This window comes from Lepus europaeus, chromosome 2 (genome assembly GCF_033115175.1).
Source record: "Lepus europaeus isolate LE1 chromosome 2, mLepTim1.pri, whole genome shotgun sequence".
NCBI lineage: Eukaryota > Metazoa > Chordata > Mammalia > Lagomorpha > Leporidae > Lepus > Lepus europaeus.
Window position 1 is genome coordinate 94,610,325 of NC_084828.1, and position 27,373 is coordinate 94,637,697.

Here is a 27,373-nt window from a genome sequence, read left to right on the forward strand (position 1 = left end):
GCCAGGAGCCAGGAGTCTTCTCCCGGTCTCCCACGTGGGTGGCAGGGGCCCAAGGACTTGGGCCATCCTCTACTGCCTTCCCAAGCCATAGCAGAGAGCTGGATTGGAAGTGGAGCAGCTGGGACTAGAACTGGCACCCATATAGGATGTTGGTGCTTCAGGCCAGGGCATTAACCCCCTGCGCCACAGTGCCAATCCTTCAAGGAATTTCTTGAAATGACATTTTAAAATTATTTGATGCTGATGGCTGGCGCCGTGGCTCACTACACTAATCCTCCACCTGCAGCGCCGGCACCCTGGGTTCTAGTCCCTGTTGGGGCGCTAGTTCTGTCCCGGTTGCTCCTCTTCCAGTCCAGCTCTTTGCTGTGGCCCGGGAAGGGAAGGCAGTGGAGGATGGCCCAGGTGCTTGGGCCCTGCACCCGCATGGGAGACCAGGAGGAAGTACCTGGCTCCTGGCTTCGGATCGGTGTAGCACGGCAGCCATGGCAGCCATTTGGGGGGTGAATCAATGGAAAGGAAACCTTTCTCTCTGTCTCTCTCTCTCACTGTCTAACTCTGCCTGTCAAAAAAAAAAAAAAAATATTTGCTGCTGTTACTTTAGAGTGTTACTAATTTTTGTATATTGCTTTCTCATGTAGTCAACAGGATGAATTCTAGTTCAAATAGTTTCTATATTGTTATGACCATTTTCTAAGAATAATGGTAATGTTTTGTTTGTTTTGTTTTTCATTCCCTTCTTACACTTTGTTCTTTCTGTTATCAGATGTCTACGAGTTCTAGAATATTATTAAACAGAAGCAATATAGTGGGTTGTTAGCCTTTTTCTTGGTGTAAAAATGGAATGTATCTGATATTTTACATTAAATGCAGTGTTTATTGCAGAATTTTGTTAGACAACTTTTATTAAGAATGTTGATTTCCAATTTAGACAAGAGTATTTTGTTTTAGATTTTGTCATGAATAGGTGCTGAATGTTACCAGATGCTTTTCTTGCATTTATTGAGATGTTTACGTGTTTTCACTCTCAACCTGTTAGACTATTAATGTGTTATTTTGTGCATTTTATTTTTTCTTACTTCTAAGGATGTTTTTCTACTATATTAGTCTTTCTAAAGAAGCTACTTTGGAGTTTGTTAACCTAATACAGTTTACTTTCTGTCATTTTCTGTACTCTTTCTGTCTTTGATCTTTTTTTACTAATTGGGAACTCCTAGTTTACCAATTTTTATTAAGATCCTATTAAATTACATGCAGCGTTTTCATAGTTATGTTATTCTAAATAATTTGTATATAGTTACACTAAGTCAATGTTGATTTTATCACTGTTTATGTATATGTGTTAACTTTTCTTCAGTGGATAGACCTCACTGAGTTATGTAACAGTTTTTTTTTAATAAGTAAAAATGAATTTGGTCCTATTATAACTTTTAGATCCACTATTATAAGACTAGAAGGGCAAATATTTGCGTATTATACTGTAAAATGGCACACTACTAAGATAAGAATTCTTTATTTACTATTATGTTGTATCTTTCATCCTCAGTGGGCTCTTCCTACTCTGTAAACAAAATTTGTGCACAAAAACATTTATTTTCTTTTCTAGATTACTCAGAAGTATCAGCTTCATGAGGTCACTGCTTATCTGTTGGAAAAGAAAGGAGACATTCATGGTGCCTTCTTAATAATGCTAGAGGTAACATTTTGCTCCATATGCTTTGTTGTATCTCTGTCTATTCCTCTATCCATTCATCACCCTATCTTAATTTATTATGTTTCAAAGTAAGTTGCAGACAATAGTAAATTTCACCTATGAGTATTCTTATCATGCATAGCTTTGATTAGAATTCAGTGTTTCTGTATGAAACCTTTTTTGTTTAAATTTTATTTATTTGAGAGACCGAGAGGGAACACCCATCCTCTGATTCACTCTCCAAATGCCCACAGGGCTAGGACTTATCCAAGCCAAAGCTAAGAATCAGGAACTATATCAGGTGTCCTACATGAGTAGTAAGAACCCAATTACTTGGGCCATCACTTCTGCCTCCCAGGTCTGCCTTAGTAGGAAGCTCAAGTCAGGAGCTGGAGGCAGATGTCAAACCCATGCACTTCAATATGGGACATGTATGTCTTAACCACTAGGCTAAATGCCCACCCCATGATGTTTCTGTAAAGGTAAAATTTACATACAGCAAAAAGCACAAGTTTTAAGTGTATCATTTGGTGAGTTTTTGATAGATGCATGTATTTGTATAACCCAAGACTCTAACACAATAGAGATCACCTTCATTCCAGAAAGTTCCTTCATGCCCCTTCACAGTCTGTTCTCAATTCCATCCTCCCACAGCCCCCAGAGAAAACTCTTCTGAATTCTTCACCATCTGATATTGCTCTTTCGTGTAATTCTTCTCTCACTCAGCATAATGATTGCATACATCAGTAATTTATTCTTTTTATTGCTGAATAGTATTGAATTTTGTGAGTATACTTGGGTTTGTTTATTCTCTTGTGGGTTGACACCTGGATTTTTTTTTTTCTTTAAAGATTTATTTTATTTATTTGAAAGACAGAGTTACAGAGAGAGGTCGAGACAGAGAGAGAGAGAGAGGTCTTCCATCTACTGGTTCACTCCCCAGATGGCCGCAACAGCTGGAGCTGTGCCAATCTGAAGCCAGGAGCCAGGAGCTTCCTCCCAGTCTCCCACACGGGTGCAGGGACCCAAGGACTTGGGCCATCTTCCACTACTTTCCCAGGCCATAGCAGAGAGCTGGATCAGAGGAGGAGCAGCCGGGACTAGAACTGGCACCCATATGGGATGTTGGCATTGCAGACTGGGGCTTTAACTTGCTGCACCACAGCGCCGGCCCCAGACACCTGGATTTTTATAGTTTTTAGCTATTATGAATAAAGCTATGATCACTCTTTTTTTTTTTTGAGATTTATTTTTCATTTATTTGAAAGGCAGAGTTGGAGTTACAGAGAGAGGAGAAAAGACAGAGAGAGAGAGAGATCTTATATTGACTGATTCACACCCGAAATGGCCTCAACAGCTGGGGCTGTGCCAGGCCAAAGCCAGGAGCCAGGAGCTTCTTCCTGGTCTCCCATGTGGCTGTAGGGGCCCAAGCACTTGGGCCATCTTCTGCTGCTTTCCCAGGCCCATTAGCAGGGAGCTGGATTGGAAGTGGGGGGCCGACGCAGTGGTGTAGCAGGTTACACTGCAGCCTGCAGTACCGGCATCCCATATGGGCGGATGGAAGATGTCTCTCTGCTTCTCTTTCTCTCTGTGTGTAACTGTGACTTTCAAATAAATAAATGAATCTTAAAAGGAGGGGGGTGGGAGTAGTGGAAGTGGAGCAGCTGGGTCTTGAACTGGTGTTCATATGGGATGCCAGCACCTCAGGAGGAGGTTTAATCTGCTATGCCACAATGCCGGCCCCTATGATTGCTCTTGTACAAGTCTTTTTTGGTCAAAAATGTTTTCATTTCCCTTGAGTAAATACTATGAAGTAAAATTGCTGGGTCATAGGATAGTTTTTTGGTTTTTTTTTTGTTTTGTTGTTTTTGTTTTTGTTTTTGTTTTTGTTTTTTGACAGGCAGAGTGGATAGTGAGAGAGAGAGAGACAGAGAGAAAGGTCTTCCTTTTTGCCGTTGGTTCACCCTCCAATGGCCGCTGCAGCCGGCGCATCTCGCTGATCCGAAGCCAGGAGCCAGGTGCTTCTCCTGGTCTCCCATGCAGGTGCAGGGCCCAAGCACTTGGGCCATCCTCCACTGCCTTCCCGGGCCATAGCAGAGAGCTGGCCTGGAAGAGGGACAACCGGGATAGAATCCGGCACCCCGACCGGGACTAGTACCCGGTGTGCCGGCGCCGCAAGGCGGAGGATTAGCCTGTTAAGCCACGACGCCGGCCTCATAGGATAGTTTTATAAAAAATTGTTAGACTTCACTCCAAAGTGGTTGTAACAGCTTACACTTCCACCAATGTATGAATATGGGTTGCTTCACATTCTCACCTTGAATTCTCTCCATTTTTCAAATGGTCCTTGGAATTCTCTCCATTTTTTTTTTAACTTTTATTTAATGAATATAAATTTCCAAAGTACAGTTTATGGATTACAATGGCTTCCCTGCCCCCCATAACTTCCCTCCCACCTGCAACCCTCCCCTCTCCCGCTCCCTTTGCCCTTCCATTCACATCAAGATTCATTTTCAATTCTCTTTATATACAGAAGATCAATTTAGTATATATTAAGTAAAGATTTCAACAGTTTTCACCCACACAGAAACACAAAGTGAAACATAGTGTTTGAGTACTAGTTATAGCATTAAATCACAAGTTATAGCACATTAAGGACAGAGATCCCACATGAGGAGCAAGTGTACAGTGACTCCTGTTGTTGACCCAACAAATTGACACTCTAATTTATGGTGCCAGTATCTCCATTTTTTAATATGTTTTTTCATTCCTAACAAATTTTTAATAGAAAGCTTTTATTTAATAAATATAAATTTCATAAGTACAACTTTTAGATTATAGCTGTTCTTCTGCCCATACTGCCCTCCTAAAAACCATCCCACCTCCTACTCCCTCTCCCATCCCATTCTTCATTAAGATTCATTTTTAATTATATACAGAAGATCAACTCTATACTAAGTAAAGATTTTAACAGCCTAACAAAATTGATCATTTTATCCATTTTTAAGTATATAGGTCAGGGACATTAAGTATAGTTCCATTGTTTTGTAACCTTCACCACCATCCATCTCTAGAACAGATGAGCAAGAGAGCAGAGAGCAGAGAGCAAGAGAGAGAGAGAGAGAGAGAGAGAGAAGTATCTTCCATCTGCCGTTTGATTCCTCAGGGGGCTTGAACAGGCCAAAGCCAGGAGTCTGGAACTCCATCCAGGTCTCCCATATGGGCAGGGGCCCAAGAATTTGGGCTATTGCTTTCCCAGTTATGTTGGCAAGGAGCTGGATCAGAAGTGGAGCAGTGGGGACCAGCACTGTGGTTTGTAGGCTAAGCCTATGTCTGTGGCACCAGCACATATGGGTGCCGTTTATGTCCTTGCTGCTCCTCTTCCAATGCAGCTGTCTGCTAATGGCCTGGGAGAGCAGTAGAAGATGGCTCAAGTACTTGGGTCTGTGATTCGGGTTACCAAGGCTTCAGATTGGCTTAGCTCCAACCATTGCAGCCATTTGGAGGAGTAAACCAGTAGATGGAAAACTTTTGTCTCTGTCTCTCCCTCTGTAACTCTGCCTCTCAAATAAATAAATAAAATCTTTCACAACAACAACAAAAAAGAAGTGGAACTACTGGGACTCAAACTGTCACTTACATGATGTGCTGATATCACAAGCAGCAGCTTAGCCCACGGCACCGCAACACTGACCCCTTGAGACCATTTTTAACATCCTGATATGAAATTCTGTACTCATTAAGTAATTATGACCCATTCCCTTGGTAACCCTAGTCACTATGAATTTGGCTACTCTAGGTACCTCATAGAAGTAGAATCATACAGTATTTAGGCTTTTTTTGTCTGGCTTATTTCACTTAGCATAATGTTTTTAAGGTTCATCTGCTTTGTCACATTTTCTTTTAAGACTGAATAATTTATGATATGTTTATGCTACATTTGGTTTACCCATTTACCTGTCAATTTACACTTGAATTATTTCTGCCTTTTGGCTATTGTGAATAATGCTGCTATGAACATGAGGGGTCAAATACCTTTTCAAGTCCCTCTTTCATTTCTTTTGGGCACATATATAGAAGTAGAACTGCTAGATCAAATATTAATTCTATTTTTAATTTTTGAGAAACTGCCATCCTGTTTTCCATAGCAGCTGTACCACTTTCCATCCCCACCAGCAATACTGAAGAGTTCCAATTTCTCCATGTCCTAGCCAACGCTTGGTATTTTCTTCTGGCTTTTTTTAAAGTAGTCATCCTGATGAGTGTGAAATAGAATACCACCCCTTTTTCTCATAATCTAGTATGAATTTTGTGCCCTTATCCAAAGCATGGATAAATTTTAATCTTCATTATTGTGCCTAATATTGTTGCCTAGTTAGAAATTGATAATAGATGTCCTATTTCTTTTTTTTTTTTTTTTGAAGGTTTATTTTATTTGAAAGTCAGAGTTACACAGAGAGAGGAGAGGCAGAGAGAGAGAGAGAGAGCTGCGCTGATCCGAAGCCAGGAGCTTCTTCTGGGTCTCCCACGTGGGTGCAGGGGCCCAGGGACCTGGGCCATCTTCCACTGCTTTCCCAGACCAGATCAGAGAGTTGGATCAGAAGAGGAGCAGCCGGGACTAGAACTGGCACCCAGAGGGATACCAGCTCCTCAGGCCAGGGCTTTAACCTGCTGTACCACAGCACTGGCCCGTATCCATATGATTCTAAAACAGACTAGGAAGAATACCCCATGACTCTTTGTGTAGTCTCTTAATTTCTTTTAGTCTATAAATTACCATTTTTTCTGTAGAATTTAATTGCTGAATATAACCATGGACCTAGGTTTTTTGTTTTTGTTTTTGTTTTTTTTTTTTAAGTTTTTAAGCTTTTTAGTCAGAGAAATGCTCAGGAGAGTGAGGGTTTTATTTAGGGGAGAAAAAGAAGTGTAGAACCTAAGTTGGGTCCATACCAAGCAGAGAGCAGGCCAGGAGCAAGCCACGTGGAGCAAGCATGCAGGTGGAAAGCAGGGAGCAGGCCTGAAGGCCACGCGCCCCAAAGGCATGGGGCAACAAGGGAGACCATGGAGCTAGTTTTAAAGGGCAAGTAAAAGTATTCCTGTCATGGATAGGGAAAGGAGAAGAGATCCTCACAGGAAATAAGATCATCATTTGCAAAATTTTAGGAAGTTCTGGGGCAGTTATTGTGCTACTACTGGTTAAGCTGCTGCTTGCAATACTGCCATCCCATATGGGCACCAGTTCAAATCCCAGCAGCTCCTCTTCCAATCCAACTCCTTGCTAAAACATCTGGAAAAGCAGTGGAAGACAGCCCAATTCCTTGGAACCTTGCACCTACATGGGAGATCTAGATCTCTGGCTCCTGGCCTGGCCCAGCCCTGGCTCAGCCCTGGCCATTGCAGTTTTTTGAGGAATGAATCAGCAGATGGAAGATCCCTCTTTCTCTGTAACTCTGCCTTTCTGATAAATAAATAAATTTGTAAAAAAAAAAAAAAACTTAGAAATACAAAAACAAATGTGCTACTAGGAGAGAGCCACCCGCTTTACTTAGGTGCAGTGATGTAATATATAAGCAGGTCCAGATTTGGACAGATTTTGTAAGACACAGTGAGGAACTGTGACTTATCTATTTTCAGGTCACATGGGCTCAACTAAAGATTTTCAAGCAAACAACTAACTTGATGTTGTTTATAAAGGCTGCTGTGGTGACTGTGGAAAGATAGGGTGGGGGGATGCAGAGAAAGGAAAGGTGTAACTGAAAGTAAATAGCACATGGGTGGCCATTGCAATAGTGCAGATCAGTGTTGGTAAGGCTTAAACTGGGTGTGGCAGTGGTGATGGAAAGAAGAGGAGGTAGATTTGAGAACTTAGTGATCATTTGAATATTGCATGAGGTAAGAAGAAATAGTGATGATGTTAGCATATAAGCTTATTTTTGTTTTGTTTTTTAACTTTCTGTTGTAAAATTCTGTGATCAAAAACTGCAGAAGAAAACCCTAAGAAGAGGAGCAAGTCTAGGGTAGAAGGGATATATTAGGGCCAGCTTCAATATGCATGAAGAATCATTTGAAATATCTGTTAAGATTATCTGAGGATGTAGATTCAACAGAATAGTGGGCGCTACAACTTCATATTTAAAAGGTATCACACCCAGGGCTGTGCCCTTTGCTGTGAGGATAGGCTTGTGTATTCTTTTCTTCTCCCACTCACCCAACCATTCCTTTTTTGTTATAACCCAATATGAATTTTTTTAAGATTTATTTATTTATTTGAAAGGCAGAGTTATAGAGAGACAGACAGAGAGATCTTTCATCCACTGGTTCCCCAAATGGCTACAACCTTTGGGACTGGGCCAGGCTGAAGCCATGAGCCTGAAACCCCATCAGGGTCTCCTGCATGGGTGCAGGTGCTCAAGGACTTGGACTGTCTTCCGCTACTTTCCCAGGTGCATTAGCAGGGAGTTGAATCATCACCCATATGGGATGCCAGTGTTGCAGGCAGTGGCTTAACCCACTGCTCCACAATGCTACACCCTCCCCAATATGAATTTTATATGCTTATGTGGAGCATCCTCTTACTGTGCCTAATGAATGTCATTGATGACTGTGTGGGAGGGTGGCAGAGACAGAAGTGGAGCAGAATAAATGATCCTTGATTTTTCATGCACTGCTGACTGTGCTTTTGATATACGCAGTATTGTCTCCTGAATGGCAAGAAGAGACCATTCTCCTTTTTTTTTTGTTTTAAAAATTTATTTATTTATTTGAATTTATTTATTTGAAAAATTTATTTATTTATTTGAAAGGCAGACATACAGAAACAAGGAGAAACAGAAAGAGATTGTCCATCTGCTGGTAAACTCCCCCAAATGGCTGCAACAGCCAGGGCTGCGCCAGGCCAAAGCCAAGAGCCAGGAGCTTCTTCCAGCTCTCCCACATGGGTGTTAGGGGCTCAAACACTTGGACGATCCTCTGCTGTTTCCCAGGCACATTAGCAAGGAGCTGGATTGGAAGTGGAGCAGTTGGGACTTGAACTCACACCCACATGGGATGCCAGCATTGCAGGCTGAGGTATAACCCTCTTTACCACAGTGCTGGCCTTTTTGTTTGTTTGTTTAAGATTTATTTTATTTCAAAGGCAGAGGGAAAGAGGGAGAGACAGAGACAAAGAGACAGAAATCTTCCATCTACTGCTTCACTCCCCAGATGGCAGTAATAGCCAGGGGCTGGACCAGACAAAAGCCAGGAGCCCCAAGCTTCATCTAAGTCTGCAACATGAGTGCAGAGGTCCAAGCACTTGGACCACCCTTTGCTGTTTTCCCAGGCACGTTATCAGGGAACTGGATTGGAGGCTGAGCAGCCGGGACTCGAACTGGTGCTCTGATACAGGATGCCAGCAGTGCAGGCAGCAGCTTAGTTCATTGTGCTACAATGCCAGCCCCAGGATCATTCTAAAGAATTTTAGTGTTTCTTGGGATTTTACCTTTATAATGGCTTAATTCAATTGCTTGGTCGATAGAAATTTATAGTGTCCCTGTAACTCCTGTATTCTTTTTACCTCCTAGAGACTACAAAGCAAACTTCGAGGGATAACCCATCAAGGTGAGAGTAAGTTCTTAAGTGCGATGTACAGGTTTTTTTCTTCCACAGAATCCATGTTTTAAAAGGTGCTAACAAACTGCATTTAATAAGTAATAATTCCATTAGTCCATCCACATAATTACTGTTTATCCACTTTAACATTGATTAAAATTTTAGCCAATTTTTAAAGATTTTAATAGTAAATCATATAAGCCAGTGTGGCTTTGTGATGCCAGTTGTCAACAGATTAATTATACAGGAAGCTAGTCACTGTTCATGCTATTGATTTTCTTTATGGTTATATATTTGTACTTAATTTTGGTTATAAATCTGGCATAACTAAAAATTATTATAATTTGCGAGACAGTAGCAGCTCAGAACTCATTTATTTATTTATTTATTTATTTATTTTTTGACAGGCAGAGTGGATAGTGAGAGAGAGACAGACAGAGAGAAAGGTCTTCCTTTGCCGTTGGTTCACCCTCCAATGGCCGCTGCAGCCGGCGTACCGAGCTGATCCGAAGGCAGGAGCCAGGTGCTTCTCCTGGTCTCTCATGGGGTGCAGGGCCCAAGCACTTGGGCCATCCTCCACTGCACTCCTGGGCCACAGCAGAGAGCTGGACTGGAAGAGGGGCAACCGGGACAGAATCCGGTGCCCGACCAGGACTAGAACCCGGTGTGCGAACGCATCATGTTCCTTGACATTCTAAAAATAATTGTTTCTTTAAAAATATTGTGGTAATAAATATAACATAAAACTTACCATTTTAACCATTTTTAAGTATACGGTTCAATGGCACCAAGTATTTTCACATTATTATACAACTGTCACCATCTATTTCCAGATTTTTTTTGTCTCTGCAAACCAAAACTGTGTATCCATTAAGCAAAAACTTCCCATTTCCCCAGCCTCTGCCCCTGACAACCACCATTCCGCTTTGTTTCCACCATTCTTTTTCTGAATTTGATTATTCCAGGTATCTCTTTGCAAGAAATGATAGTGTTTGTTCTTTTGTTACCGGTTTGTTTCACTTAGCATAATGTCTTCACAATTCATGAATGTGAAGCATGTCAGAATTCTGAATACTACTCCATTGTGTGTATGCACTACATTCTGTTTGTTATGCATCTGAACATGGACAGTTGCTGCTGCCCTTTGGCAGTTATGAATAATGCTGCTATGTAGATGAGTGTATAACATCTTCTTGAGACCTGACTTTCAGTTCTTTTGGTTTCTATCCTGAAGCAGGATTGCTAGATCCAGCAGAAATTCTGTTTTTAATTTTTTGAAGAAATGCCATGCTGTTGTCGAGCTATACCATTTTACAGTCACACCAGCAGTGGGCACAATTCCAGTTTATCCACATCTGCGCTGACCCTTGTTACTTCCTGACTTTTTGAAAGTAGCCATCCTAATGGGTGTGAGGTGGTGTCTTGTGTTGTTGATTTGCATTCTCTGTGATCTATCCATGTGCTGTTTGGACATTTATAAATCTTCATTAGAGAAATCAATATTCAGTCCTTCATTTTTTTTAATCAGGTTGTTTGCCTTCATGTTCTTTAACATTTTCAAAATAGCCTTCCTGAAGGTCAGGGAATCACTTGGTAGGTGATTTTTAAATTAGCCTACTTCTCTAACGTAAGCAGATTTTTTAGATCCTTTGCCCCACATATTCCTGTAATACAGCTTTATCCTAATTCTCTGTAAATAATGTATATACATTATTTTTAAAATTATTTATTTATTTATGTGAAAGACAGATAAAGAGATCTCTCATCTACTGGTTCAGTTCCCAAATACCTGCATCAGCCAGGGCAGGGCCAGCACGAAACTTGATCCAGATCTTCCATATGGGTGGCAGGGACCCAATTATCTGAGCTGTCACTTGCTTCTCCCAGAGTGAGCATTAGCAGGAAGCTGAATCAGAAGCGGTGCTGGGACTCAAGTCCAGACTCAATATGGGATGCTGTGTCCCAAGAGGCGACTCAAGTGCTGCTCCAGACACCCACCTCAGTCCTGCATTTTTAGATGGTTAGGTCCTAGATAGTAGAGTCTGTGTTATGTTTTGAGCATCTGGTATTATACTAAATCTTTGTGAAACCTTGGTAAACACTAGATGGACTTTTCCATATTGATAGTCCAACTAAGTATTTAATGATTATACTGATATATTTAATGATTATACTGATATATGTATTTGATCATATCAATTTTGTTGCATTTTATGACTTTTTAAACAATTTACTCTTATGAGAATAATTTTTGCAGATAATGCATAAAATAATGAGGAGAAAATGAAGACTATTTCTTCCAAATCACTGCAATGATTTGCAGGTGGTCTAGAAAAGCCAATTTTTAAAATTCCCATGCAGATAAATTTCCAGTGATAATCTCATGTCTGCCATCTGTTTGCAGATTCAGTTTTGACAATATGCTTAAGAATTTGTAGCAACCTCAAGACACCGTGCTTATACCTATGGATTTACACAGATAACTAAACCACAGAAAACGGCCCAGGACAATATCTTGTGGGAATAGCTAAATTTAAGATAGAGGCAGAGAAAGAAATGGCAGAGCAAGCAAGGTGAAGGCTAACCTCGACTAACTGATACACAGATGACTGAGGCTAAAGCATACTGAAATGCTAAATGTCATCTGCTTTGTAGGTGCTGGAATTGCAAACATTCACACAGAATGATGTGCTTTTTAACCCACTTAGCCTTGGTATGAGGTTATATGGATGTTTATAAGATAGAAAACTAAAGCTGTACAAAGGAAAAAAGATTTAATTTTTCACAGAGCTCAGAGATTACCCATAATATATCCTTAAGTGATGTTTACCCTTTTTCTGAATCTAGATACCAAAGAGGATCTCTCCTTGAAGGATGTTGAAGATACCATGGTAGAGACAATTGCTCTTTGCCAGAGAAATTCACATAATTTGAACGAACAGCAGCGAGAGGTAGGAGAATGACTACTCAGGTGTTTAAAAGCCTGTTGTGATTTGAAACTAGAAATTAATTCTATTCCCACTGCCCTGTCAGCCACCCGAGTTTAATTCAGCAGGATTTAATCACTTTTTAGTGTTCCCAGGAGTAGAAGACTCTTGAAGTTATTACAAGGAGTGTCTGGCTGCTTTGTTCTCACACAGGCTTTCAGTTCGTAGATTGGCTGTGCTACAGGACTTCAGGCGTGTGGATGCTAGATGTCCCTGTTCTCTCTGGACTGAGATTTTGTGTATTCCATGTGGTGGTACTAGGGATCATTATTTATCATCTCTTCTGTTCCCCATGCATGAAAGTTAGCATGAGAAACTCGGGGAAAGCCGTGAGGATATAGAGGAAGCTGGGAAAAGGGCAAAGAAGGCTAGGGCGTAGCAGTTCTCAATGTCGGCAGCACGTCAGAATCGCCTGGGGAGCTTTGAAACTCTGCTGGCGCAGGCTGCACTCCAGATCAGTTAAAGCCTCTGGGGCTGGGACCCAGTCATCAGTATCTCTAAAAGCTCCCCACATGATTCTAATGTGCAACCAAGGATGGACCACTGCTACAACTACTGCAGACTGTACAAAGGAGGGAAACGAAACTGAAAGAGGTATAGTTGAACACCTGGTGCAGTGGGAGTCACAGCAAAACTGAAGGGGCGAAATGTCCTTTGATAGCTGAATTCTGCAGTGGTTTGAGGAAGGTTGTATGGTGACACGTCCTCACTCCTCCATGCCTCACCCCAGAGGGCACAGGCCTCTGACTTCACCCTGCTTGGCCTATTTCTGCTGCCTGGGATTTTGAAATGCACGATGCAGTTGATTTGTCATGTATGTCTTCACCATATGTGTTACCCCATGAACATAGACCTTAGTATGTTTTCTGTTCTTAAGAGATGGGTATATTGTCTTTTCCGTCAAGGGATTTTTCAAGGTCATAAATTATGAAGACTCTAGAATACAAATTACATTCTTTTATTTATTAAAAAGGCTTTTTCATGAAGTGATACACACTCATCATATTAAAAAAATCATGCAGTACATAATGTTACACAGAACGATGTTGTTAAAATTATAATATATCTACCCTGCCAACCAGAAATTAATATTATCATTTAGTGAACAGAATTCTAGATGAATTTTTGTCTGCCTAGCTTGATATAGTTTTAGAAAAACTGAATCAAATAATGCTTGCTTTAAAAAATATATTCAAGCGGGGCCGGTGCTGTGGTATAGTGGGTAAGGCTGCCGCCTGCAGTGCTGGCATCCCTTATGGGCACCAGTTCAAGTTCCAGCTGCTCCACTTTCTATCCAGCTCGCTGCTGTGGCCTGGGAAAGCAGTGGAAAATGGCCCAACCCCTCAGGCCCCTGCACCCATGTGGGAGACTGGGAAGAAGCTCCTGGCTCCCAGCTTTGAATCAGCTCAGCTCTGGCCGTTGTGGTCATTTGGGGAGTGAACCAGTGGATGGAAGACCTCTTTCTATGTCTCTGTCTCTGTCTCTCTCTCTCTCTCTGCCGCTCCTTCCCTCTCTGTGTAACTCTGACTTTCAAGTAAAATAAATAAAATCTTTAAAATATATATATTCAGGCTCCTTTAGGAAGCTTAAGTAAAATTGAGGAATTTCTAAATTTCAGATGAGTATTTCTAAACATATAAGGAGTCTTCAAAAAGTTTTATGGAAAATATGTATTATAAGAAGGATATGGGCCAGCGCCACGGCTCAATAGGCTAATCTTCCACCTGCGGCGCTGGCACACCAGGTTCTAGTCCCGGTCAAGGTGCCGGATTCTGTCCCGGTCACTCCTCTTCCTGTCCAGCTCTCTGCTGTGGCCCAGGAGTGCAGTGGAGGATAGCCCAAGTCCTTGGGCCTTGCACCCGCATGGGAGACCAGGAGAAGCACCTGGCTCCTGGCTTCAGATCAGCACGGTGTGCCAGCTGCAGCGCACTGGCGCAATGGCCATTGGAGGGTGAACCAACGGAAAAGAAAGACCTTTCTCTTTCTCTCTCTCACTGTCCACTCTGCCTGTCAAAAAAAAAAAAAGATATGCACAGATTTAAAAAAATTTTTTTGAGATTTATTTATTTGAAAGGCAGAGAGAAAAAGAGAGAGCTCTTCCATCTACTGGTTCACTACCCAAATGGCCACAGTGGCTGATTCACTCCTCAAATGGCCAGGAGCCAGGAGTTTCACCCACATGGGTGCAGAGGCCCAAGCAGTTAGGCCATCTTCCCCTGCTTTCCCAGACATATTATTGGAGCTGCATTGGAAGTGGAACAGCCAGGAACTCAAACTGGCTTCTATGTGAGATGCCAGTGCTGCAGGTGGTGGCTTAATTCCAGCCCCCAGATTTCAAAATTTCTTGCACCAAAATGAACTTATCTCTCTTTATTTAAAGATTTATTTATTTTATTTGAAAAGCCAAGTTACAGAGAGAGAGAGAGAGAGAGATATCTTCCATCCACTGGTTCACTCCCAAAATGGCCACAACAGCTGGAGCTGAGCAGATCCAAAGCCAGGAGCCAAGAGCTTCTTCCAGGTCTCCCACATGTGTGCAGGGGCCCAAGCACTTGTGCCATCCTTTGCTGCTTTCCCAGGCATGTCTCTGGATAGTCACGGCAATAGGATCCTTCTAAAATACTAGTTTAAGGCATTTGTGAATCATTATTTTAAAAAAGAGACATGTTTCTAATGTTAAAATGTATTAGTTTGATTTTTATAATGAGACTGTTTCCTTTAACTTAGGAAGAGTACAGAATCTGGAGTCCAGTCAACAAATTTATTGCAGTGTAATCTTTGGTAAATTACATAATTTCTCTAAGCCTCTATTTCTTAAGTGAAGATAATTCCCACCCTATAAGGTTATTATGAGATTTAAATGAAAAAGTGTATGTACAACATTTAATAGAGTTCCTAACATGATAAGGGGTAAATAAATGATAGATCTATTTCTTTATCTCTTGGCATGGTTGGTAATGTTCATTGCAATAACATTAATGTCCACTCCTCAATCTGATGACTGGAAAATATAAAATAATACTTGAGGGGCCTGATTTGTGGCATAGTGGGTCAAGCCATTGCCTACAATGCTGGCATTCCATATGAGTGCTGATTCAAGTCCTGGCAGCCCGGCTGCTTCACGTCTGATCTAGCTCCCTACCAGTGCACCTGAAAAAGCAGTGGAACATGGCCCAAGTATTTGGGTCCCTGCACCCATGTGGGAGACCCAGATAGAGTTCCTGGCTTCAGACTGGCCCAGCCCCAGCCATATTGTCCATATAGGGAATGAACCAATGAATGGATAGAAGACCTCTCTCTGTCTATGTCTCTCTGTAACTTTGACTTTCAAATAAATAAACTATTTAAAAAAAAAAAAACTTGATATATTAAAAACTTTGTATTACCTTTATTCGTTTTTCTTGATTGATGTAGCAGAAGAAAGGACAGCCGTGGGAGTTGCTTATTGCTTATTGCTTTCTGCAGGAGTCTGTAGGGTCCTTCAGACTGTGTCAGTGAGAACCTCGCAGGAAGCTCCTGCCTGGCTTCTCTGTTCTCCAGGCACAGGGGGTTGCAGTTCCAAGGCCTTCAGTTACTTCCTTTCAGTGTTGTTCTGTTTCCCAAGGCCGCAGGGTAAAGATATCTGTTCTAGCTGTGGTCCCTGCTTTTTGTTGTCTTTTCTCCTCCCAATCAAATGTTCCCTTTTTTCTTTTTGTACAGAAGTACACTTCAGCCTGTACAACACTGTGCTGATGGTAGTTTGTTTTTTGTTTTGTGCTCTTTGTTTAAGATTTATTTATTTATTTATTTGAAAGGCAGAGTGACAGAGAGAAAGGAACGGGGATATATATCTTCCTTCCATTAGTTCATTCCCCAAATGGTGGCAGTGGAGTCCGCCAGACTGAAGCCAGAAGCCAGGAACTCTATCCATCTTCCTTCCTTCCAAGTACTTGGGCCATCTGCTGCTGCTCTCTGAGGCACATTAGCAGGGAGCTGGACCAGAAGTGAAGCGGATAAGACTCAAACCAGCACTTGGATATGGAATGCCAACATTACAAGCAGCAGCTTAACCTGCTATACCACAGCGCAGACCCTTGATGCTGTTTATTCTTAACAATAACACAGTGCTTGCTTTCCTCTGACATTACAGGCTTTGTGGTTCCCATTACTGGAGGCAATGATGGCCCCTCAGAAGCTGTCCAGTCCTGCTGCATCTCACCTGCAGGCTGAGGGTAAGGTCATCAGAACCTAAGCAACAGGACCACCTGTATCTTCAATGCCATTTTTATTTACAGAAGCCTTCACTGTGATATTTTCCACAAATCACGTCTGTACTGTTTTCTTAATGAAACCATAGTGCCGTGATGGCGTTGTCATTCAGGTGTGAATATTTCTGCCATACCACTAAAATGCTGTATCTTGAATAATAGTAGTCATTACAGCTTACAACAGTTATTGTAAGGTATCAAACTAGCCTTGGTTACCTAAGTTTTCCAGAAGCTTTATAAAACCACTGTTTTTCCCTGACTTACAAGAAAAAGTGAAAAGTCCTATTTTAAAGTAAATTTATTTTTAAATTTTTTGTATTTTTCATTTTTAACAGGTTCAATAGAGTTCATAGATACAGTTCTGAGAATATAATGATATTCCCTTTTTCTTTCCCTTCCTCCATTCTCCTCCCTCCTGCCCTCTCTCCCTCTTTATTTTCTCCTTCTTTCCTTCACGGTTTTGTTTGTTTTTTAAGTTATTTTATTTAAAATTCATGCATTTCATAAATACAAATTTAGGAACATAGTGATTCTTCTCACCCTATCCTCCCTCACACCTGCACTCCCCCTCTTCTTCCTCCACCCTCTCTTATTCCCCTTCACCTTTTTTTTAAGATTTATTTATTTGGAAGTCAGAGTTACACAGTGAGAGAAGAGAGGCAGAAAGAGAGAGAGAGAGAGAGAGAGAGAGGTCTTCCATCTACTGGTTCACTCCCCAGCTGGCTGCAATGGCAGGAGCTGTGCTGATCCAAAGCCAGGAGCCAACAGCTTCTTCCAGATCTCCCACGTGGGTGCAAGGGTCCAAGGACTTGTGCCATCTTCCACTGCTTTCCCAGGCCATAGCAGAGAGCTGGATCAGAAGTGGAGCAACCCGGACTTGAACCGGTGCCCATATGTAATGCCGGCACTGTAGGTGGTGGCTTTACCCACTATGCCATAGTGCTGGCCCCTCCCCTTCACTTTTGAGATAATATATTTTTAATTTACATTGCAGTCAAGGGCTTAATGCTCTGGTAAATAAATGGTTCAATAAGTAAAAATCACAAAGACTCTAGTTTAGTGGAAATGTAAGCAATGGCTGTAAACAGTAATGAAATAGAGAAATAGCTATTTCACCTATATACAGTAAATTTCAAAGTCATCACAAATCATTAAAACTAAATGCTTAGTGAAACAAGCCAGTCCCAAAAAGACATATATCATATGTTTTCCCTGATCTGTGGTAACCAATACAGTACAAAAAAAGTAATCCATATGAGCAAAATTGACATTTTGAGGTTTGATAATTGTTTACAGCTTTTGTCTCTACTGTTGAGGAATAGTGTTTTTCTTCTTACTATTTGTTGAATTCTTTACTTAGTGGAGGGTTAAGCTTATGATTTTAAAATAAACTGAAAGTATGTCACTGTAAAAATTAAAAGAAAAAATACAAAAGGAAGGAGAAGAGTGAGAGGGAGGGTAGAATGAGAAGTATCACTGTGCTCCTAAATCTGAATACAGGAAATACATAAAACTTGTTCACCTTAAATAAATAAAAAACTTAAAAGTAAAAATAAATAAAAAGAATATGGAAAAACACTAACACAGTATAATATTCTTAACCATTAGTTTGACAAAGGTATGAAATAAAGTTTGGAAAAACTCAGGGGATTCCAGTTTAATCCCGTCAAGGTGGCATGTACTAGTCCAAGTGATCAGTTTCAGTTCATATTGATCATAATGATAGGATTAAGAGTCAAAGGGATCACATAAACAAGACTAGTCTCTGCTAATACTAACTGATAGAATTAAAAAGGAGAGAGCAATCCAACATGGGAAGCAGGATACACAGCAGACTCAGAATGGCAGATGTCCTAAACAGCACTCTGGCCTCAGAATCAGCCCTTAAGGCATTCGGTCCGACTGAAAAGCCCGTGAGAGTATTTCAGGCATAGAAAGCCAAGACACTCTGGCAAAAAAAAAATCTAAATGAAAGATCTCTGTGAGTGAATCCCAGCAGAAAGAACGGGCCATCAAAGAAGGAGGTACCTTTCTCTGAAGGGAGAAGAGAACTTCCACTTTGACTATGATCTTGTCTAAATAAGATTGGGTCTTTGAACTCAAAAGGCTTCCATAGCCTTGGCAACTCATAACAAGAGCCTCAGGTGATTACTGACCCCATAAATAAGAGTGTCAATTGTTAAATGAACAATGGGAGTCACTGTGCACTTACTCCCCATGTAGGATCTCTGTCCTTAATGTGTTGTACTATGTGAATTAATGGTATAACTAGTACTCAAACAGTACTTTATACTTTGTGTTTCTGTGTGGGTGAAAACTGTTGAAATCTTTATTTAGTATATACTAAATTGATCTTCTGTATATAAAGATAATGAAAACGAATCTTGATGTGAATGGGATGGGAGAGGGAGCAGGAGATGGGAGGGTTGTGGGTAGGAGGGAGGTTACGGGGCGGGGGAAGCTACTGTAATCCAAAAGCTGTACTTTGGAAATTTATATTTATTAAATAAAAGTTAAAAAAAAGTTTGGCAAAACTGTATTTGCAGCAGCCATATTAGTATAGAGGCATTTCTGTTTTTCTTTTTGTTTTTTTCTTTCTTTCTTTTTTTTTTTTATAAATTGTAGTTCCCACATGTAAGAGAGAACACACACTATTTGTCTTTCTGTGTTCAGCTTATTTCACTCAACACAATGTCCTCCAGTTGCATCCAGTTTGCTGCAAATGGTAGAATCTCATTCTTTTTTATAGCTGAATAATATTCCATTGTATATATATATGCTACATTTTCTTTATCCATTCCTCTGATGAGAAACACTTTGGTCAATTCCGTATTTTGGCTATTGTGAACGGTGTTGCTATAAACATGGTGGTACAGGTATCTCTTTGATCCAAAGTGTTCCTGTCTTTTGGGTATATACCCAAAAGTGGGATTGCTGGATCATATGGCAAGTCTATTTCTGGTTTTTTAAGAAATCTCCCTACTGTTTTATACTAACCTTATTATCAACATTTTGTTCTGACAGCGCTGAAATCTTTGACCATGCAAGTCTTAAACAGCATGGCAGCTTTTATTGCCCTTCCATCCATCCTGCAAAGAATCTTACAGGTGAGTTCAAAGAGGGAACCTACATGTCGATTGATTTGAACTAATATTTTAGTTATGTGTAAATAGCAAATTGAGCTGGTGTTTAAATGAGTCTCAAGCATAATGCAGTTAATTTTTGGCATTAGCTAAATAATTAACTCAGGATCCTCCTCCTTGAATCTTTTCTGTCACTCCTTGGTATGAGTTTGCCTGATTTAATAGGGATTCAGATACACAGGCTTCCTATTGGTGTGCCAACTGGGAAAGAATTAGCACTCATTTCCAGTGGATTATACTTTTTAAATCAAAAGTAGAACCTAAAAATTTATTTAATGAAAGCACTTCTTAATTAGTTGTTACTTGGTTTTCTAACTCATCCTAAAACCATTTCTGTGCTCAAGACTCATCCCTAGCTCTAAATTCTAACTGGCTTTGTGTCAACAGCCTTGTTAGGAAATGTCATTCCAACAGGTTTTTTTCAACAGAATGGCCTGAATCTTCTAACTTCACCAAAAAGAAAACACTAGAAATAACGTAAGATGTATATTTAGAAAAACCTGTGAGCATGCTTGGGGAAACAGCGGGTACTAAGGATCCATTTTCTCTTCCCTCATTTTATGCAGTATGGACACACACACACACACAAAATCAAGTAGCAGTATGATGCTGTTGGTTTTTTTAAGTTTAAAATTATTTTCGTCTGATCAGCGGTGTCTATAAAAGCTCCCTTTCAAGGCCTGCCAAGCTCTCTCATCTGGTTTGAAGCTTCTGGGCCATTACTGATAAAGACAACCACATCTAGTAGTCTCTGTCATCACACCGCACACTGTCATTGAAGGATGTATTTTTAAACTTGTTATCTCATTTGATGCTTAGTAATTATCACATGCTCAGTAATTCTTTGACTTAGGCTACTTCTAGCCATTTTAAAATACTTGAATCATATTTTTAATCATATGTAAAGTAATATCTCCATAAGTCAGGAATACTTTACCAACTAAATTAGAAAAAAATTAAATCCCAAAGTCAAAAGTGAGTTCTCTCTCTTTCTTTTTGATCTTTATTTATTGGAGAGACAGAGTTACAGACAGAGGGAGGGAAGGACAAAGAGAAAGGTCTTCTGCCTGCTGGTTCACTTGGCCAGAGCTGTGCCAATCTGAAGCCAGGAGCCAGGAGCTTCTTCCAGGTCTCTCACGTGGGTGTGGGGTCCCAAGCACTTAGGCCATCTTCCACTTCTTTCCTGGGCCATAAGCAGAAAGCTAGATCAAAAGAGGAGTAGCCAGGACATGAACCGGTGCCTAAACAGGATTCCAGCACCACAGGCAGAAGCTTAGCCTACCACGCCACAGTGCTGGTCCGTGAGTTCTCTCTTTATATTGAATTTTAACTACATGTTGTGACACATAAATTTTAACAAAAACCCGTCTCTCAGTTCATAAAAAGCATATGAATTTTTAAATTTGTGTTTCAACATGTGGTATATCTTAAAAATCATTAGAAATGGACTATTGATATGCACTGGGCCTTAGCTCAGTCTGCTGTAACAGATTGTCGTTGGCTGGATAGCTTAAACAACAGACATTTATTTCTTGCCGTTCTGAAACAGGGTGCCGATGTGGTTGGGTCTTGGTGAAGGCCCTCTGTCTGATTCACAAAGAGCTGCCTTCTCACTCTCCTGTATGAGGGTGGGAGGGGAGTGGCAGAGTAAGCAGGCTGTCTCCTCTTGTCTTCTTATAAGGTTACTGATCCCACGAAGAGGGCTCCACCCGCCTGACCTCAGTACCTGCCAAAGGCCCCATCTCCAAACGACATGCTAGTGTGGATGAAGGCTTCAGCATACAAATTTGAGGAGGGGGGACACAAACATTAAATCCATAGCATCTTACAGCATGGATGATCTCTGACCTACAGCGCTGAATGAAAGAAGCCAGAGAATGTCTATTCTAGGTTCCATCTATCTGATGCTCTAGAAAACACAAAGCAGTCTGTAAAGATCGAAAGAATAGTGATTGAGGATGCAGGTTCAGGGTTGGGGTGAGGGGCAATTCTTTCAGGACAGGACATTTCAGTGGATGATGGATATATTTGTTATCTTTAGTGTGGCAATGCTTTTACAAGTGTATACATATGTCAGAACATACCAAATTATATGTCAATAAGACCTTTATAAAGCTTTTGTTTTTAAATCAGATATCAAATTATAGTAAATAAGTTCTCTGCCTCCCAACCCTCACATAAGGCCCAATCATGTGACTATTAACTCTTTTACTCCTGCTTCCATATTGGCGTACCCTCTGGGCTGTGAGTTTCATAAAAGTAGATAGCATGACTATCTTGTTCAGTGTTTTATCTCCAGCACCTACTGCAATGCCTAGCACATAGTATATGCTCAGTGAATATTAATTGAGTCAATCATCTAATGTCCTAGAGTGGTTTTCAACAATTTATAAAGAACTTTTGTGTTCATTCTCTTTTTTTTTTTTTTTTTTTTTTTTTTTTTTTTGAGTTCTGTGCACGTGGAGCTGGGGAAGCAGTAGTATCCTCACGCTTCTCGTGAGGAAAATGCCACCTGACTGAATAGCTTGCCCTGGTCATTAAATGGCAGCAGCCAGCACACTAACCCAGGTCTTCTAACTTCACGTTTTAGGTCTTTTCTTCCATACCTGACACTAGTCAAGGTATTTTATCATATCCATCTCCCTTTATTAAGTCCCCTGGGAAAATATAGGAAATAATAGTTAAGATACACAATTGGGAGGCTGGCGTGGCACAGCAGGTGAAACCACCACCTGCAACGCCAGCATCCCACATGGGTGCCCTTTCAAGTCCTGGTTGTTCTGCTTCCCATCTAGCTCCCTGCTAATGGCCTGGGGAAAGCAGCAGAAGATGGCCCAAGTGCTTGGGCTCCCGCACCCACATGGGATGCCAGAAGAAGCTCCTGGCTTCAGGCTGGCCTAGCCCTGGCCGTTGCAGCCCTCTGGAGAATGAACCAGTGGGTGGAAGATCTCTCTGTCTCTCTTTCATTCTGCCTTTCAAATAAAGAATTGAATATTTAAAAAAAAAAAGCACCATTGCTCAGATCCACTGAAAAATACTGGTTTTTCCAAAGGCAATGTTCACATAACAACATGTTCTGAAAGATCTTCTTGACCTCTGCATGTTTATGCAGCCTGATGCCGGGACATGGATTGCTTTAATGAACACTGGGTGCTAAGTAAGAGTGCTCTTAAGGGGACTTATTTATGTTATAAACATTCTGTCTTCACTCTGGCAAAAGTAGTTCTTGGCTTTGGAGAAGCTATTTATGATTTTGTTACTGAGGGAATTAAAGCATACAAATGCTTTATGTACTCTGCTGTTTAGGGCATCATTCATATTTTAAAGAAATGTTCAATTAGTAAACATTTTGATTTTAAAACAAAACACAGGCATGATACAATAGATATTACATAGCAATAGGAAAACATTTGAAAAGACAAATTTTAGTAGGGTACTCAAGTACCTTTTTTCAGTTTACAAACAAGTTAAAGAGAAAGCTCAGCAGTTATTCATTGCTGAAGAATCTAGCTGACATCTTTGGAAAATAAATGCGAAGAGCCAGTGGATTGTGTACCTGCTGTGCCAGAAGCCTTGAGCTTCCTTTCGCATTCTATAATTTATTTGTTATCCCAGTAGGAGGTAGTTTTCATGATTTTGCTTTTAAATTATGTATATTAAAGTGAAATGTACTGATGTAAATATAGAAATGACCTATAAGGCTGTCTTATTTTTGCCAGAATTTAACCTTTAAAGATTTCTTATTCTCCAAACCACCCTTGTCATAAACAGATGCCAGAGCTATATTAGCATATTGATGCACATATTATAGTAGATCTTATGATAGATTTCTTATAATAGGATACTGTACTATCTGTTGATACTTTACTGAGTAATAAATGTGCTTATTAAGAACTTAACTGAAAGCATAATTAAGTGAAGATGAGAGGCATTAACATGGATCTGTTTTTATGGAAAGAAAATAAAGAGGAAAATTATCCATGTATGTATAGCCTGCATTGTTTCTGCAGTTAAAGGACTAGCCTGAGATTTAAAAAAAAAAAAAAAGTCACAGCTGTTGAAAGTGGCCTATATATGTTTGACAGGTATCTTTACCTTGGTAATGTGGTCTCTAGCCATGAAACAGAAAAGTTTTCTGTGAAGCTCAAGTCACCTATCCAGCCCAAACTTGTAGGTGTGTTAATTAGCCACAGATCCAGAGTTCATGTGGACTTTGAATCTCTTCAGCCTAAACTCAGCAGCTAAAAGGACCAGAGGAGCGGATGGCAGCAAGTTCCAGGTGTTCTAGATTGACCTAGAGTGCTGAAAACCTAGTCGTTAGAAACTGCATGGCCCAGCCTGCCAGAACCATCATCGGAAAAGAAAAGAAAAATAAGCCAATCCTCAGACTGTTTGCATGGTCTTTCTGCTTATTTACCCTTTTCTCTTTCTTCTGAACCTATAGTTATTCTTCTAACACTAAGATTTTTTTTTTTTGGACATGAAACCAAGATTTATTAAAATATTTTTAGCATATTTACAGTTAGAAGCCTTGAATGCAATTCTCTGCAAATTCCAAAAAATATAGTTCTATCTCTTAAATTAACAGAGGTATCAATAGTTTAGGATAAATACAATCTATCATGGAGATAGAATTATTTGAATAGGCAATCTATATTTTTCTAACCAATACACATTATGTACAAAAATACACTTGATATGGTGACCAATTAGTGTCAAGAAGGGAAAAAAAATATATATATATTTTTTCCCTTCCTAACACTAAGATTTTAATACCCTAACTCCTCCCTAAGAAGTAGCCAGATGTTACCTATGTTACCCAACTGTCATTAATTTATCACTTAGTTACCTGTATTTTTCTAGGAAAAAAATCAGTTCACATATCTATACTTGGGAGACAAATAAAGTGTGCTCATTAAAAAAAAAAAAACAAAAACGGGTTCTAGGAGCCGGCATTGTAGCACAGCAGGTTAAGCTGCAGCCTGCAATGCCAGCCTCCCAATTGGGTGCTGGTCTGAGTCCCAGCTGCTCCACTTCTGATCCAGCTGCCTGCTAATGTGCCTGGGAAAGTAGTGGAAGATGGCCCCTCTCTTTGTACTCTGCCTTTCAAATAAATAAATAAACCTTAAAAAATGAAAAAAAACCAAACCCACGGTTCTTCAGTGCCGTCATTCAAATCTTAGCTCATCTGCTTAATAGTTTTGTGATTTAGAGGAGCCTCAGTGTCTTCATTCACAGACGTTGAAGGAATTTAGTGATGTGATTATATGGTTATTCCTTGACCTCCCCTGGGAAATGGTTCCAGCACCCCTACAGACACCAAAATCCACAAATGCTTAGGTCCCTTATGTAGAATGTCATGTTAAAGGCGTGTAACTTCACACATGCTCCTGTATACTTTCAGGGGTGGGGAACATCTGGCGTGTCCACAATATCGTTTGGTCTGGCCCTGCCAAGACAACCACAAATGGTAACCAGAATCCAGTAAATCTATAGCAGACTTATTTTTAAGTTGATAATTTTGTATGGCCTGTGAATGATGTTATAAATCTCCAGATGGCCCTTGGCAGAAAAAAGATCCCCCACTCCTTCTTTAAATCATCTCTAGATTACTTTATAATACCTCATAAAATATGAATGCTATGAAAATATTTGTTACATTGTATTGTTCAGAGAATTAATGACAAGGGGAAAAGTCTACACAGGTTCAGCACAAACATAAGTTTTTCCTCAGATCTTTTGGATCTTCAGATGAATCCAAGGTTCTGGAACCTGCAGATCGGGAATCCATGCATGCGGAGAGCTGAGTGTATAAAGTGCTCACTGTACTTAGCATTGCCACCCACTCAATAAATAACAGTGACTTTATCATCATTGCATAATTGGGTTCTCCTATTTGGCATGAGAGTCATTTGTGCCACATATAGCCTCACATTAAAGTGGTAGATGTGATATACTCACTTATTAGCAATTTTTTAAATTATAATTATCATTTAACAAAGGTGCAGTAAAATGGGCATGCAAATGTGCTGGTGGAAGTAAAAATTGCACGGTAAGCTTTTTTTTTAGAGTAATTTGCCAATATATATTGATGCCATAAAAAAGCTCCTTGACCCTATAATTTGTTTTCTAGAAATCTGCTCTTAAAAAAAAAAAGGATCAGAGATTCAGAACAAGATCTGAAGCCACTAGGCATTTGATAATGGTGGGTGGAGTTTACAGAAGGGGAGAGTTTTAAATGCCCAACATCAGAGAATGATTAATAAACCATGGTATTTTCACAGGATTCATACTCTGCAAGTATTAAAAAGTACTTGATTGATATGGGAATATCTCACAATATACCATTAAGTTAAAAAAGATATAAAAGTACTAAATGAAATACCCAAATTTTGTGCATTAAGAAGTACATCACTCCACCTTTTCCTTTCTCTCTTTCTCTGGAAACAATATTGGAGGACTGTACATCAAAATGCCCACAGCATTCATGTCTGGGTGGTTGGATTTCAATTTTTGTTGTTTTTTAGGGACACAGGTCAGTGTTTTCCAAATTGTACATAATCAAGTTAGTTGGCATGCCCCATGAAAAGCAGCGTCAAGGTATCTGTTGTGTATCAGTAGTGAATTTATTGGGGAAAACTTAAAAATACCATGTAGTTAGCCTCTTGGTTAAGATGCTCACCTCCTTGGTGGCGGCATTGTAGTGCAGAGTGTTAAGCCACCACCTGTGATGCCTATGTCCCATATGGGTACCAGGTCAAATCCAGCTGTTCCACTTCCAATCCAGCGTTCTGATAATGTGCCTGGGAAAGCAGTAGAAGACTAGGGTCCCTGTCATCCCATGTGGAAGACCTGGATGGAGTTCCTGGGTCTAGACTTTGGCCTGACCCAGTCACAGCCATCGGGAGTAAAACAGCATATGGAAGATATCTGTATCTTTCCCTCTCTCATTTTCACTCTCTCTCTCTCCTGCTCTCCCTTTCTCTCTGTTTCTTCCTCTCTCTTTCTAAAACTCTGCCTTCAATTAAATAAATGCATCTTAAAAAAAAAAAAGATGCCCACCTCCCATACTGTAGTGCCTCGGTTCAGTTCCCAGCTCCAGCTCCAGCTCCTGCCTTCAGCTTCCTGCTAATGCAGACTCTAGGAGGAAGCAGGGACTGCTCAATTACTTGGTTTCCTGCCACCTTCGTGTGATACCTGGACTGCATTCATGGCTCAGCCTGACCCAGCCCTGACCATTGCAGGCATTTAGGGGGTGAACCAGTGAATGAGAACTCTGTGTTTATCTGTCTCTGTTTCTGTGCCTCTCAAATAAATTAATAAAAGTAATAATAAAATAAAATATTAAGAATCATAACAATTAAAATTTTTACAATTTTTTTTCTAATTAGGATCCAGTTTATGGAAAAGGAAAACTTGGAGAAATCCAGGGACTTATTCTGGGGATGTTAGATACTTTTAACTATGAACAGGTAAGTAAGTTACTTGCTATGTCTGTCCTAGGGTAGAAAAAAGCAATTTTTTTTGCATCTGTATTTTTTTCCTTAAAAGTGACCATATATTTACTATAAGTTAGGTAGGATGAGGTATATGTACAGTTTTTTCCTATTTTAAATTTCTATTGGCCTTAATTTGCATAAATGTGCACACACACACGTATATATTCCAGAATGTAGAAATGCACCTAAATCAGATTCATATTATTTTTGTAATTGA

The 27,373-nt window shown here is 40.2% G+C and overlaps 1 protein-coding gene across 2 annotated transcripts in view; it reads left to right on the plus strand.

The window, feature by feature from the left end:
• Window positions 1-27,373, plus strand: part of VPS8 (VPS8 subunit of CORVET complex) — a 258,685-nt gene that overhangs the window by 178,223 nt on the left and 53,089 nt on the right. For both annotated transcript variants that reach the window (XM_062210810.1, XM_062210812.1), the window contains exons 37-42: window positions 1,604-1,693; window positions 9,253-9,289; window positions 12,128-12,231; window positions 16,397-16,478; window positions 19,539-19,621; window positions 27,049-27,129. In XM_062210810.1, coding sequence (XP_062066794.1) covers window positions 1,604-1,693; window positions 9,253-9,289; window positions 12,128-12,231; window positions 16,397-16,478; window positions 19,539-19,621; window positions 27,049-27,129 — 477 coding nt within the window. The remainder of the gene's footprint in view (window positions 1-1,603; window positions 1,694-9,252; window positions 9,290-12,127; window positions 12,232-16,396; window positions 16,479-19,538; window positions 19,622-27,048; window positions 27,130-27,373) is intronic.